The following is a 14,939-nucleotide window of genomic DNA, read 5'->3' as shown; positions in this document are numbered from 1 at the left end:
AATATCCTCTATAATACAGTAAAAAAGACAAAGGCTATATTTTTAAGCACATACACTTATTAAAAATCCTAGAGCTTGTTATATACTAACATAATTATATCAAGGATGTACAGGCCAAAGTCAAGTCATGTGACAAATGGCAGAAGGAACTGAAAAAGAAAAGAACTCAGAGGAAATATAAACAGTCTTCAAATATCTCATGTGGAAAAAAGAAACAATTTATTCTGTGTAATTCCTAAGGAAAACTGGAACCAGTGCATGTAAATTCTAGGAAAACAAATGTAGATTCAATGGAATGGCTGACTTGTGAAGAAACATGCACACCCGCACCACCTAGCAAGGGTTGGGGATCGCTTATCAGAGATGCACAAAGGAAGTCCTGGATGAAGTGCCAATCTAGCTGATTTTTAAGATTTCTTTCAACATAATTCAATAATGGGTAAGTGAAAAACAAGCCTACTAGAAAATAAGTTTTCCTGAGTACTTTTTCTAAACAACATTGATAATGCAATTGTAAAAAAACTGACATCATACTTCCTTTACCCCTACATCAAACTGAGATAAACTCAATTACCACTTATTGACTAGCTTGGATCAAATTTAACTTTAGATATCATCTTTCCACAATATATATTATTTATTAAATAAAACAATACTCTTTTATACATTCTTCTCTAAACGTTTAGCTTTATTAAGGAAAGCTAAATATTGTCTCTCACTCAGACTATACTGACTATATACAAATATCATTCAGAGCAAATGAAAGTCAAATACTTTTTGATAGGTCACTCAGAAAAATGTAAAATACTGGCTTCACTCAACAATATATACTATACAAATTAACAATCACATTTAGGCACACTGAACTTATTTACCTCTGAATTAGCATATTCTGCTTGTAACTTTTTGCACTCATCTTTGAGTTTTTCAGATTCTTTTTCACGCTCTAACGTCATGCTGTCCATTAGCGTTTGAACTTGTACCAGTTCTTTCTTTAGCACGGCAACATCTTCTATACCAGGTCTCTGAAGCTGTGAAGCATTTTCATTAAAAATTATAGCAAATAACTTAAATAACACCATTGTTATATGGTTTTACTACACAGAAATCAAAATGAAAATACTCTGTAATATCAATTGTTGGACTGCAAACATTGACCACTGATATTTTTCCCCCAATAAGCCTCTCTTCCCAATCTCTATCATATTTAAGAGTATCACCACAATGTGAAAATGAGCAAATTCACAATTACCCTTATTGCTTTATTTGCTTTCCTTCACAAACTACATTCAATGGTTATAACAATCATTTAATAAATGCCCCATTTTGAAGCAGAAATGCCTCATTTTCTACCCTAGGAAACTGGTAATAAAAATAAGGGAGCAGATGTAAGCATAATTAGGGTTTGTTGCAAGTTGGATATGGTTGATTTTATTCATATTTTTATTGCATGCAAAATAAAGGGCAGAAGGCCACCTGGGTGGTTCAGTCAGTTGAGTGTCCAACTCTTGGTTTCAGCCCACATCATGATCTCACGGTTTATGGGATCATGTCCTGCACTGGGCTCCTTGCTGACAGCACAGAGCCCATCTGGGATTCTCTCTCTCCCCGTCTCTCTGTGCCCCTCCCCCACTCATGCTCATTCACTCTCTCTCTCTCACTCTCTCAAAATAAATAAACATAAATAAATAAAAGGACAGAAAGGAGTCAAAGGATAGATCCAAAGTTGTTACACCTTAGGAGAGCACTAAAGATGTAGAGTACCAATGACAGAAATAGTTGGGGAGGAAATATGATAATTTAATGTTACACGTTGAATTTGAAATGAAGCTAGAAATGCAATCCTAAAAGTAGATAGATTTATAAAACTAAAGCACAGGGAAAGGTCAGGATCAGAGATGCATAGAAGAAAACTGGTAAAAAGACAGATGATATTAAGACAGAAACAACAAAAATGTTAAGGTAATAAATTTTATATCATAGGTTCCATTTTTTCTTTAAAAATCATATTGATATACGTGCAGAGGGGAGAACTACAGGGATTATTTCCTTCATTTTACTCAAGCAATACTTTAAAATTTTTTCAAAGTATATATTTCATTTTTCATTTAGAAAATTATGAAAGTACATTCCAATAAATGGTTTCTAAATTACCAGTTCAGTCTTCAGATCTTGAATTATAGTTGTTTCTTTGTTTAATTCTTCTGTCAGATATGTCACTTTTTGTTCAGCAGCTTCTCGAAGACTCCTTTCTTCATCATATTTTGACTTTAAATCTAATTAAAGATTGTTATATAAATACTAGTTTCATGACATTAACTCTAGGAAAGAGCAGTTTTATAAATTCTTATATATTACAACACATTTATATATCAATTCAAATGTGTATTCCTTAGATAACCATAAATATATACAATAAACTTTTACTTCTGATAACATTAAATGATGAACTTAAAATATGTATGTTTTTATCTAAATAAATTCCATACAGCACTGTCACTAATTAGCATTTTAATGTATACTTAATCATATATAATATTTTAACCTAAAAGTATGTAGTTAAAAAACAAGTAATTGATAGCATAACCAAATGTTAAATCTATATTATTTAATTTCTTCAAAATGTTACTTGTTAATCTTTAAGCATATCCCAAAGGAAATTCACCTTCACTAACTGACAAGAAAAATTCTACAGAGAAAATCAATCCTTTGAAAGGAGGAGGTGAGAGGACAAACAAAATAATTTATAAAGCAACTCTATTATTACAATCCAGTAATCACTACCATAGTCTGTAACAAATGTTTTATTACACTAAAATACAATACCTTATTTCTAGAATACATGATGGTAAAAAGGTAACGAGACTGAGTTATCGGCTAAAAAGATCTGATTCAATTTACCTGCAATCTCAGTGGCAAGTTGGGCTGCTTTCTGTTCAAATAGGTCTTTCATTTGCTTAATATTAAAATTTTCTGTTTGGGCTTCTTCTAATTGTTGTTCCAAAGACTGTAATTCTATAAAAATGTATCATAGCTATTTAAATACATAATTAATGCTAATTATATTTCCTAAATTGTTATTACTTATTTCCTAATCATTGTTATATAGACAATCAACGTGAAAAGAAAAAACAAAAAAGGGAATCAACATGAGTCTATCATCCAGTTATAAACAGAGAATCTTCACATTTCAAGAATTACGCATATCTGATTCATTTAAGGCACAAGTCATAATTTATAAACATATAAAACAAATTCAAGGAATATTTAGCATCATGCCCAAATAATCTATAAATATTTGTTCCCAGATTACTTTGGTTTTACATTTCAGTTATTTTCCTATAAACATCAACTGACCATAAAGGAATATATTCGGGCCCTCTAAATAAATTTATTGTACTTAGGATAAGTACAATACATTAGAAATGGGTTAAGAACAGAGCGCCTGGGTGGCTCAGTTGGTTAAGCATCTGACTCGGGTCACGATCTCACATTTGTGAGTTAGAGTCCTACGTAGGCTCTGTGCTGACAGTTCAGAGCCTAGAGCCTGGAGCGTGCCTTGGATTCTGTGTCTCCCTTTCTCTCTTACTCTCCCCCATTCACACTGTATCTCTCTCTCTCTCTCTCTCTCTCTCTCTCTCTCTCTCTGTCAAAAATAAAGAAGCATTTAAAAAAAAACGATTTAAGAACAATCCAAGTCTTAAATAAAATAATCAATTAAAATATGCAGTCAACTCCTAATACTCCATTCTCATAAAGAGCTTTCAAAAAAAAAAAAATGAGGGAGAGATTTCACAGGGAAAGTAAACAAAACAGCTAACCTCAAAATATAAATTTGATTATTCATTGAGCATTCCTCCAAAATCAATTAAAAAGATGGAAGTTTCATCATTTTATTTCAAGAGAAAAAGAGTACCTCACTCTTCAAAATAAATCTAAAGTGTATTTATAATTTCAAAATGTAATGAAAGAAAATACTAAGATTTTTTGTCAACTGATTAAATTTTGAAGTTCCCATATAATATTCTAAACCTAAAATATGACTATTATCTTCACTGTTTCAGGGCCAGAAAGTATAATCACAATACAAATTCATTTCGGCATCAGAGAAAAAGAAAGTAACAAGTGAAAAAGAAAAATGTAGGGGCACCTGATGTCTCCAACGGTTAAACTTCTAACTCTTGATATGAAATCAGGTCCCGATCTCACAGGTTTGTGAATTCGAGCCTCGGACTCTGCTCTGCACTGCTGCACTGACTACGCTAAGCCTGCTTGGGGTTCTCTGTCTCCTCTCTCTGCACCTCCCTGCTGGCTCTCTCAAAAATAAACACTTTAAAAAAGAAGAAAAAGAAAAATGAAGAAATAACTGCTTTAAGTAAAGTTACCTGCAGATGAATCAGCCACCAATCCATCAGGTTTAGACTCCTCAATGGAAACAAGACATAAACAAACGCATTAAAAGGAAAAGACAATACTATTACAATTGCCAAAGTGAAAAAGCAATCTCTGTAAGCCACATTCCATCAGGTAAGAAGCAAGATTCTGATTAAATTTTGGCCTGTTCACAATCTTCCAGATTTTTAAAGTACCATTAAGCAGACTGGCACAATGATGTAGCTGCAGTCTACTGGTGCTAAGAATTCTTTTTATGTTAATATATATTAAATTACTGTGAGTCTTGCAATAGATACCATCTTAAGTTTTATAAATTCAGTAAAGATTTTTAAATAAGTCAGCAGATAATATTCAATATTATAATATATAAAAATCTGCATAAGTGAAAACATGCCATGAACTATCACTACTATAAAGTTTGGCATTAAAAGCACAAATTTTCAATTCATGATTATAAATCACCTTTTAAAAAAGCAAAAATAAAGAATATATTCCATAAGGTTTAATTTATTATGTACATTGGGAATAAAATACTATACTGCCTAGTCATTACTTCCACATTCTAAAGAATTATATATCTCTTCAAGTGTTTAATAAGGCAACTTACAGGGTATCTGACTTATTTTCCTATACATTTGATTTAAACATATTGGTTGCTAAGATTCATCAATATTTTAAATACATTTTCCCCAAAGGTAAATTTGCTACCAAGGCAATTTCACCTTGCACTGTGGAGAATTTAATTTATTAAATGTGAAATAGTCATCTCAAATGTAGTAAATAATCTCCTCTGTTTGCAAGTACGAAAAAATAATACAGCACACGTTTTATTATTTGTTATTGGCATCTATGTAAACATGAGTAAATTAACTTTAAGTACTTTAGATTACTAAAAACCTCTTTTACACCTCAAATACAGAAGCTGATAGTAATAGTAGTAATAAGAGTAGTAATAAGACTAATAATATCTTGTTATCCATTTATTTGAGATTTTTTTTCTAGTCAAAATGACAATTTTTGGAGAAAAAACCAAAAAGGCAAAAGACCGACTGAAAGTCACAAAAAGCTCAGATAATAGGCAAAAGAATCACTATTGTTGAAGGTTATCCACTTTACTATTACAAATGAAAACTATATTTAGTAAAATTCATTATTCTATGATCCTTCATGTAACTGCAGAACAAAAACCAACATAATTTTAATATAAAAATCATAACTGGTTACAAGATTTAAAAAATACATTAAATTATATATCAACAGAATCTCACTCCAAAGTAACCACTTTTGTTACCAATGATTTTGGTTTTTTTCTATGTATTATTTTTATGTAAAGCTCTGTGTGTATGTGCATGTGTGTACACATATAAATACCTTTGTTTTTTAAAACCTAACACTGTTTCAAAAAAATAACTAAAATTGTTAATACAACCATTCCTCCATATTTTATAACAATCTTCAATAACATAAACAGAGGTGCCTGGGTGGCTTGATCATTGAGCAGCTGATTCCTGATTTCCGCTCAGTTCATGATCTCACAATTGGTGAGATCAAGCCCATGTCGGGCTCCGTGCTGACAGTGCAGAGCTTGCTTGGGATTCTCTCTCTCTCCCTTCTTACTCTCTCTCTCTCTCTCTCTCTCTCTCTCTCTCCTCCCTCCCTCAAAAATAAATAAACTTTAAATATTTTTTTAAAAGGAGGATATAAATACACAGTTATAATAATAGTTCTTTCCTTCCTAATATACAATTTAGTGATCTCCAATTTGTCACAACACAAATGCTCTGAAGAATTTCACTAATGTCTGAACCTGTATTTTTTTAACCATTTAGGTTTATTTTCAGAAATTAGAATAATGCAGTCTGGTATTAAAAAAAAAACCCACAGGTAACTGGTTCTTAATGGAGCACCTTTAAGAAATTACACCTTAGCTTCCAAAATATTTGTTTGCATTCTCTGGAATTACAAAAGACATACACTGTAGACTATTGAATACAGATAAATTCATTAGAAAGTTATTTATATCTGGCCATCTGCTTACAAATTTTTATTTTCAACAATGAAAATAAACATCTAATAAACACACTTCAAGTATTTAAAAGCATTTACTTGTTGCTGAAGCCCTTGAAATTTTTCTAATTCTTTCTTTAATTCTTCTGAGTACCATTTTTCTTCCTAAGGGGAAAAAAAATTTTTTTAATTAGTAAATTTCAAGGATTTATCCTCAGAAACACTGAAAATACACAAATGTAATCATTTCTATTCTTACCTTAAGTGAAGCTTGAAGGTCTTGGACCTCTTGTCTAAGTAGTGTTAAATCATCTCTGAACATATATTGGGGAAAAAAGGAATTAATAGTTAATGTTCTCTAACAACCTGGTCTCTTAATTAATTACGGCTAGTGACTGCACATTAATTTCTAGTTTTCTCAATTCTTAAAAAAAAACTGCTTACAATTTTATGTATAGTGGCATATGTATATACATATATATATAAAACCCTTAGAAAAATAATTTTATTCTGAAAGCTCATCATTCATAAATGGAAAAACACTTTATCACAGAAATGACATAACCATCAAGTGCCTGAGGCCAGAAACAAAATATCTCCCATTAATTTACCAACAGTGAGGATCAAAGGCTTCCTGTTGCACTTAGCATAGAATCTAAACTCATTAGTAAGGATACAATCTATCCCCGCCTGAACACTCTCCTGCTCATTCACGCAGCTCAAACAACACTGGCTTCCTTCTTCGAGTCCTGCCAAACGTCTCCCATTCTGTTCTCCTCACCGAACAGTCACTCTGACAGAGTGGTGAGCACACTACTCGAGGCCCTAACACAGGAAAGAGACAGTGCCCCAGGCGTTCATAGCAGCATTATCCTTCACAGCAGTTGTACTGTACCGCTTCAGAGCAAGGGCCTCTCCTCCGTGACTGGAATCATTACCAGCATCATGAACTACTTCATAGTGTTTGAAAAGTTCATCAGCAGATCCAAGGGATTTCATACACTGGGGACATATGAAACCCTATAGAAAGAGGGAGAAAAAGGTTACAAAATTATGTTTGATACTGTAAAAAGGCAACTTGTATGTTATGAAATACAGTCAAATGTCTTATATCAATGGTGCCATTAGTAAATTGTAACTTACGATGTTAAGCCCAAATTTGGGTATTGTGCAAAGGTACATCACTGTCTATTCTGATTGAAGTTTACAAAATATAAAGAAAACCCTTACAACTATCTTTCAGGTTGAGTAAATTGATGGCCAGAGTACAGAATTCTAATCTGAGAAGGGAGTTCTAACCTGGAAGACTAGTTGGAAAGGTCTGCCATCATATCCCCCGCCCCTCACTCTAGATATCCCCTTAGTAATATAACAGCTCTTCCAGTCTACCTCCTCGGAATGATAACCAAAACATTAAGAACATAACACATTCTGATCACCGAGGGAAATGGTAATGTACTAAATAACTCATAATTACCACAGAGTATCTACAATGGTTGAGAAGTATTCTAGTCAGTAAATTCTTTGTTAACCTAAGATGAACACTGAAAAAGCCTAAAATTAATAGTCCCATAAAATATTAACATTTACAGTCTCAGGATTATATGGTTATAGCATACAAGGTCCTACAGGAATATTTCCTCAATGACCTAATCATTCTGATGCCTGGGCACCTCCCACTCTCTACAACTATACTGACACTTTCGACTATTCTGATGCCCCTACATTCCCCAAACCCCCATGGTATCCCACATTTCCGGGCCTTTGCACATACTGATTTTCCCTCCATCACTACCCTTAGTAGCTTGTTACATTTCTACATTTGCCATAATACAACAACACAGTGGAGCTTTTCATCCATGTTTCCCTAATGACTAGTGTAGTATTTTTGAACACATTCTATGTTTTCTACATTATATATTTATTTAATAAAATATGATTCAAATAAAATGACTGACTGGCTCAGTTAGAGCTGGAGACCCTTGATCTCAGGGTCACGAGTTCAAACCCCACATTGGGCATGGAGCCTACTTAAAAAATAAATAGAGGAAAAATAAAAAACAAAAATACGAGTGAGCCTGGCAGGGCAGAATTTGGCAAAAAGACAGAAGAGCTTTAACAGCTTGCAGATTATAAAACTTTCCAAGGGGTAGACTGTGAAGTAATAAGTACTCCAAACAAGTAAAAACTAAAAAACAAAGAAAACCTTCTTCTTCATTGGGTGCTACACAAATAGCATATCCTCACTTCTTATTTATGGAAATTACATAGCAAAATCAAGGCTCACTGAGTCCTGGGGATACTGATATGTAGAAAAACATGACCAGACAATGGTGTAACACAAGGATGTATAAAGAACAAAAGGAACACAGGAAAAGAGGAATCCAGCTCTGCCTGTTGCAGGAGTTAACACTTTACCAAAAAAACCCACAGAGACTCTTATATATTATGTATATGTGTATATACACTGGACACTGGACAGTGGAATTACGTACTGAAGAATGAGTAGGAGTTACTGTCATAAATAAAAGAAAGACGTTCTAACAAAGGTGTGGAAAGAGGTTTGAAACACAGACATGCTGCATTTGGAAAACAAGTATGTTCTGACCACAGAAGCCAAAGGAAGGGCAGGGGCACAACAGGTGAGTGAACACAATGATCACCTAGGAAGCCCTGAAATGAGCAAAGGAGTAGTACTAAGTACTCGGGATGGACCTCTGCACATCTGAATGATGCCATCAGGCTCCAGTGATGTTTGATACAAAGCACTCTTTTGAATGAATGAATGTTCCTAGCCTGTGTGTTAATCTAGCCGATGTAATACTCTTTCCTCATAACCATCTAGTATCTACCACCATGTTTCACAACAGCTCTACTCTGCACCTAATTTGGCATTCTTCTAACTTCGGCCCGGTAACTGTTGTACCACAATAGTTACCATTCCTTCCGTGCAGCAGCTATACTATTTAGTCATTATTTCTCTTTTGCATGGCAGCTTCTACTGGTATCTAAAAGGCAAATTATAGAATGTTTTCCAGAGAATCCACATACCAATTATACTATTTATTCTTCACAACTCTGGCTTTTTGCCTATTGTCTCTACTTCCAGATTTTGGCTCCAGATATCTAAGGATTCAAGAAAGCTCATAATCACATTAAGGTATGTCATACCTTCTTAAAGCTTCTAAATATTACCAGGTTAATACTCCAGAAAGAACTGATTCATCCCTAAAGAGAAATTTTAGAAATTCAGTAATATATATTTAATGATAGAAATATTCCACCTAAGTGAATTTTCCATATGATTCACTTACGTGAATTTTCCATGCTTAAATAACATTTTAATTTTGGGACATTTCTAATAAAAATAAACCTTTCTGAAATACATATACTTTCTCACCTTCTTAAATAGATGATCTTAAACTATTGTTTGGTATCTCAGATGCATAAATATTTATCACTGAATAGGTGACTTTTACTCTATTAATTCTGACCTCTTTCATTTCTGGACCCACATTTCATAGTTTTTTCTTACAGCCTGTTTGTTTTGTCTTTCCATAATCATTTCTTAAAATTATTCACATGCTGGGGCGCCTGGGTGGCTCAGTCAGTTAAGCATACAACTCATGGTCTCGGCTCAGGTCACGATCTCGCGGTTCGTGAGTTTGAGCTCCACGTTGGGCTGCTCACTAATGGTGCTGAGCCTGCTTGGAAGTCTCTCTCTCTGTCCCTCCCCCACTTGTAGGCTCGCTCTCTCTCAGAATAAATAAACTTAAAAAAAAAAAACCAGACAAAAATGTTTTCAAAATATTATTCACATGCTAGCTTGACAGAGATGGGAAGGAAAAAGAAAAAAAGCTTATTAAAACATCACTCATTTAAAATAAAAGTAACATAAGCTCAGAGTGAATATCTCAGGGATGCTCCCTGAACAGAGTGCATGATCTTTAGTTCCCGGACTTTGTAACACTAATTGTGGATAGTAAGAGACTGCTTCTCTATTTATTTTTTTGCAACCACCTCCAAGGGGACTGAGGTTAAGCATTCCACAAAAATGCTTGTAGTAAACAGTAAAACACTAAAACAGCCAGCTACGTCTATTACCCTTAATTATTCCAAATTTCTCACCAACCTCCAAACATGCACACACACACAGACACACACACACTCTACTTAAGATTGCTCTTAGAATTCAGTGATCTCTAATCCTTTCTCAGATACACTACACCTCAGAACTTACCTTAACTTGATACTTCTGGTATCCCTCTTCTACCAAGTGCTCTCTCAGTTAAAAATAAAGTTCTTATTTATGTGACAAGTAGGGGATATTGTCTGTCACTTTTGATTTTGGCTAACCCATAAAGAAGAACAGTTGGCACAAAAGTTATGAAAGGAAGACAAGTCGTAAAATGCTAAGGAGAGCTCGAAGAGTCTTGTAGGTCTCTCCTGTTCCTGGCACAGTTAGCTAGTTCCCCTGGCTGGTGTCCTCCTACATTGCACCCATTTTCCCCATCACCCTGGAAAATGTCTGGTTTAACTGTTCCCCCAGTAAAGCTTCCCCGGGGTTCTCCTCAAGTTGAATCACCACTGTACTCTTTTTACAAATAATAATTATAAAAGAAATTTCCTGTGATAGAATTCATATCTTTTTTTTATATCCTTTGCTTACCAAAATATATGATGCATAAGAAGTATGCTACAAATATGCTAAATAAGTGAATGTTTAGTGAAATCCTTTTTTAAAATATATAATTGCCAGACAGAAAAAAAATGTTTTTTTTTTCTTCTGTCTTTCTGGGTATAAGAAGTTTCATTCTTTTGTGAGATTTGCAAAAAAGTCAGAAAAGAAGCTATGTTTCTCTTTGGTTTTTAGAATACTGCAGTGATTTTCAAAGGAAAGAGATCTATCAAGATCATCTACGAACCCTCTTCTAGCCTGCAAATGGGCAATACTTCCCCTCCCTGGCTTCCACCCTCAGCCTTACATATGCACATCCCACACACTACAGAGAAGCATCTGGATGGTCCACTGTTAATGATGAGTGTGTGCCACTCCATCCCCTTCCATAAGTCTAGGGACTCAAAACAGAGACTGAGACAATAATGCTGGATACTTTCTCAAATAAAGATAGCAACAATTAATATGCAAAGTTCTTTTTCAATTATATGACTAAAAAGCATTTTAACCCAAAGCATTTTTAAATGTTCATTAATAAAACATTAACTAAATAATATAGACATAACTTACAAATGTTGAAATCAAATATCATTCACTTTCTATTTCAAATTTCATAGCAAAATTTATGCAAAAATATTAACTTAAACTTTTATATTTGTTTACAGATTCCCAAAAAGACAGCTGCAAACAGTAAGAGCGATGGACCCAACTTCCCAAGAGCCCGCTTTCCTTATTCAACCTGCTTTTAAGCATGCATAATTACAGCAATCCATATTCCCTTTGTAGCAGAAAAAGTTAAGCAACACCGAGGCAAGGAAAAACAAAGCTATTCTGAGCAACCCATAACCAAGCTGCTGAAGCAAAATATACAGGACCCACAGTAACACTGGAGTCATTAAGAAGCTCCTGTCCTCTTGTCTCATTTTCAGCGTGCACTTGCTGGTAATGCTCCGACAAATCACTAGCAGTTATACATCTTTTCATACATAACGGACAGATGAAACCCTGTGAAATAACAACTTTTAGGAGGATATACATAAAAAGTTATTTATAAAACATAGACATTGAAATAGATATAATAGGAAAATAATTAGTACATCTCTTTTTAGTATATGTAAAGGAAATTTTCAAGTAGTAACTATATACAGAAAGTGAAAGCTCTCTCCAAAGTAGGATGTCTAAAAGAAGCCCCCATCCTTATGCTGGAATCCCCAATTAGTTCAATTTGTTATAGTTACCAGTGGCTTTGGTTGGAATATTGTTACTCTTTTTGTTTATGACAATTTGTCCTTACTTACGTAAGAGCCATGATTGGCAAGTTAGCTTTTATTTTAGAGCAAGAAATGACTGGCAATTATAACAAGTAGCTTTATGTGACATCATGTTCTCAACAAAAAAAGTCTTCACAATGAAAGCAATTTTTATTCTTTACCATAACCCACTAGCTTAAGACCCCAGATTTGCCCAGTAGGGGACTCTTCCTTCTAAATTTATGAACCAAATAAAATCATTGTAAATCAATCTCCCAAATTCTCTATTCCTAACAATATCTGTATTTTTAAATGTGGGCCATTACACTGATCTATGGTATAATGTTTTGTCAGACAGCAAAGTGGAGGGATGAGAGAACAGAGAAACTGAAAGTATCAGAGAGAAAGTGAATAAAATGGAGATCGTAATGAAGGACAATATGTTATAAATGCCATGAGTTTTTGTGTCAAAAATAATGTGGATTTGAGACTCAACTCAACCAATGTTGACTATCTGACCTTAAGGAAGTTACTTGACTCTGCTAAATGTCAATTTCCTCATCTATAAAATGGGGTTAATGTTAGCACCTATTCCTCCAGAGTTATCATGAAGTACATAAAATGCTTAGTGTAGTCCTAAGGCACTGTTCAACAAATACTCTGTCATTAGATGTATAGTTAGAGAGGAAAGGAAATGAAGCCAGGAAAGGTTGAAAGAGTAGAAGAAAGGATAAGAATTAAGCACCTGAAATATTCAGCAAGGCTAAAGAAGTAGTAAGAATAGGAGAAAGTTTTTGGGAAGACAGGTCGTTGTGGTAAGAATGGAAAGATACAGTTTTGACATCTCCGGTGAAACTATTCTGCTGTATAAGATGGAAGGTACTGCCATGAACTTGAGTAGCTAAAAAAGAATTAATAAAGATCATGGACATTGAAAACATTAAAAACTGGGAGACTAGGATGTTCCTTGAGTCACTAATGTCACTAAGGATAATAACAAAGGAGAGGATGACAGTAAATAAGGTCCCAAACTGAGAGGCAAGGCGGAGTAGCAGCGAAGAGCTAGGCTTCAAATCCTGGATTCACATCACTCTTAGTAGATTGTATACCTTCAATTTCCTCATCTGTGAAATGGGGGGGAGGGTCTCATGAAAGTTAAATGAGATAATACATGAAAAGTGCTTATCATAGCATCTGATAAAAAGGAAACATTCAATAAATGTTAGCAATCATTAATATTATTAATTCCTCTTGTTAAAAACTCTTAAAGGAGATTAGCGAGGGGATGAAAGTAAGAAACATGAATTCTTTCTTTGTTGCTTTCTCTTTTTACTGATGAAAGAGTTGTCTTCTAGGCAACCACAGTCAACGTGCTGGAACTACAGAATAATAATTCCTTAAAAGAATGCATCATTTGCATTTTTCCCCATGATAGCTTTGTCCTGCCTTTTACTAGTTTCTTCACTGTAAGTTTCCACATACAATCATTCAATCATTCACTCAAAATGTATATACTGAGTGTGATTACTCTGTTCCAGCCATTATTCTACGGTGCTGAGAACAAAATGATAAAATAGGGCAAAGTACCATCCTCAGGAAGCTTACAGGCTCTTGAAAAAGTTATGAAAGAAAATAATTACATTTTAGAGCACACTAATCAGAAAATCCTAGTAGAACTTCCTTCAAACTATACTCTGACCCTCAGGACCTCCCCTGTTAGCACCCTGACCCATGCCAGTCCCACACCGCACAGGGATGACTGCAACAGCCACTCTGCTCCATCCTTACTCCACTGACAGTTTACTTTCCACGGGCAGTGAGAATGCATCCTATAAAAATGTAAATAAATGTCGCTTCCCTTGTCAGAACTCTCCAATGACCTCCCATCTCATCAGCAGTAAAAAACCGAAGTGTGGACAACGGCCTATAAGGCAGGACGATAAGGCCCGCACACGGTGACCATGATTAGCTCACAGCCCCAGTCTCTCCTCATTCGCTGTGCAGGAGCCACACTAGCCTCCCTGCTGCTTTTCCAACAAGCCAAGCATGCTCCCACCTTACAGACTTTCTACTTGTTCCACACAAATGAAACATGCTTGTTCCACAAACCCACATGACTCACTTCCTCCCTTCTTTCAGTTCTTCCTCAGCTATGCCCTTCTCAGAGAAGTCTTCCCTGACAGTCCTATTTGAAATTGCAACCACCCGAAACACTTTCTATGGCTCCTTCCCAGCTTTATTTTTCTCAATGACACCAGTTGTCTCCCTCTGTCCATTTCATATGTTTTGGGGTGGGTTTTTTTTTTTGCCTATTTCCACCTACAAAAATATAAGCTCTACCAAGATAGAGATTTTTGACTAATTTTACTCACTGCCGTATCTCCAGCATCCAGAATAGTGTCTGAAACAATACATGTTTGATGAATGAATGTATCTCAGAATAATCCTTACCAAAAGGATAGGAAATACAATTCCCCAGAAGCACATGGGAGAAGCATCCATCCCACATGTGAGTCAAGTAAAGTTTACTGAAAAAGTGATTATCTATAATGAGACCTGAAAGATAATCAGATGATAACCAGGCAAAAACGTAACAGAACAGGTAAGAC

The 14,939-nt window shown here is 34.7% G+C and overlaps 1 protein-coding gene across 1 annotated transcript in view; it reads right to left on the bottom strand.

Moving 5' to 3' along the window:
- The window catches only part of EEA1 (early endosome antigen 1), a 143,824-nt gene that overhangs the window by 65,667 nt on the left and 63,218 nt on the right, over positions 1 to 14,939 (bottom strand). Inside the window, exons 6-13 of the mRNA XM_029955444.1 lie at positions 11,960 to 12,085; positions 7,298 to 7,422; positions 6,662 to 6,716; positions 6,502 to 6,567; positions 4,386 to 4,425; positions 2,902 to 3,015; positions 2,155 to 2,276; positions 876 to 1,031 (exon numbers count right to left, since the gene is read on the bottom strand). Of these exons, the coding sequence (XP_029811304.1) occupies positions 876 to 1,031; positions 2,155 to 2,276; positions 2,902 to 3,015; positions 4,386 to 4,425; positions 6,502 to 6,567; positions 6,662 to 6,716; positions 7,298 to 7,422; positions 11,960 to 12,085 (804 nt within the window). The remainder of the gene's footprint in view (positions 1 to 875; positions 1,032 to 2,154; positions 2,277 to 2,901; positions 3,016 to 4,385; positions 4,426 to 6,501; positions 6,568 to 6,661; positions 6,717 to 7,297; positions 7,423 to 11,959; positions 12,086 to 14,939) is intronic.

Source organism: Suricata suricatta, chromosome 10 (genome assembly GCF_006229205.1).
Source record: "Suricata suricatta isolate VVHF042 chromosome 10, meerkat_22Aug2017_6uvM2_HiC, whole genome shotgun sequence".
Taxonomy (NCBI): domain Eukaryota; kingdom Metazoa; phylum Chordata; class Mammalia; order Carnivora; family Herpestidae; genus Suricata; species Suricata suricatta.
Note: the sequence above shows the minus strand (reverse complement) of the source record. Positions and strands in the feature narration are given on the sequence as shown.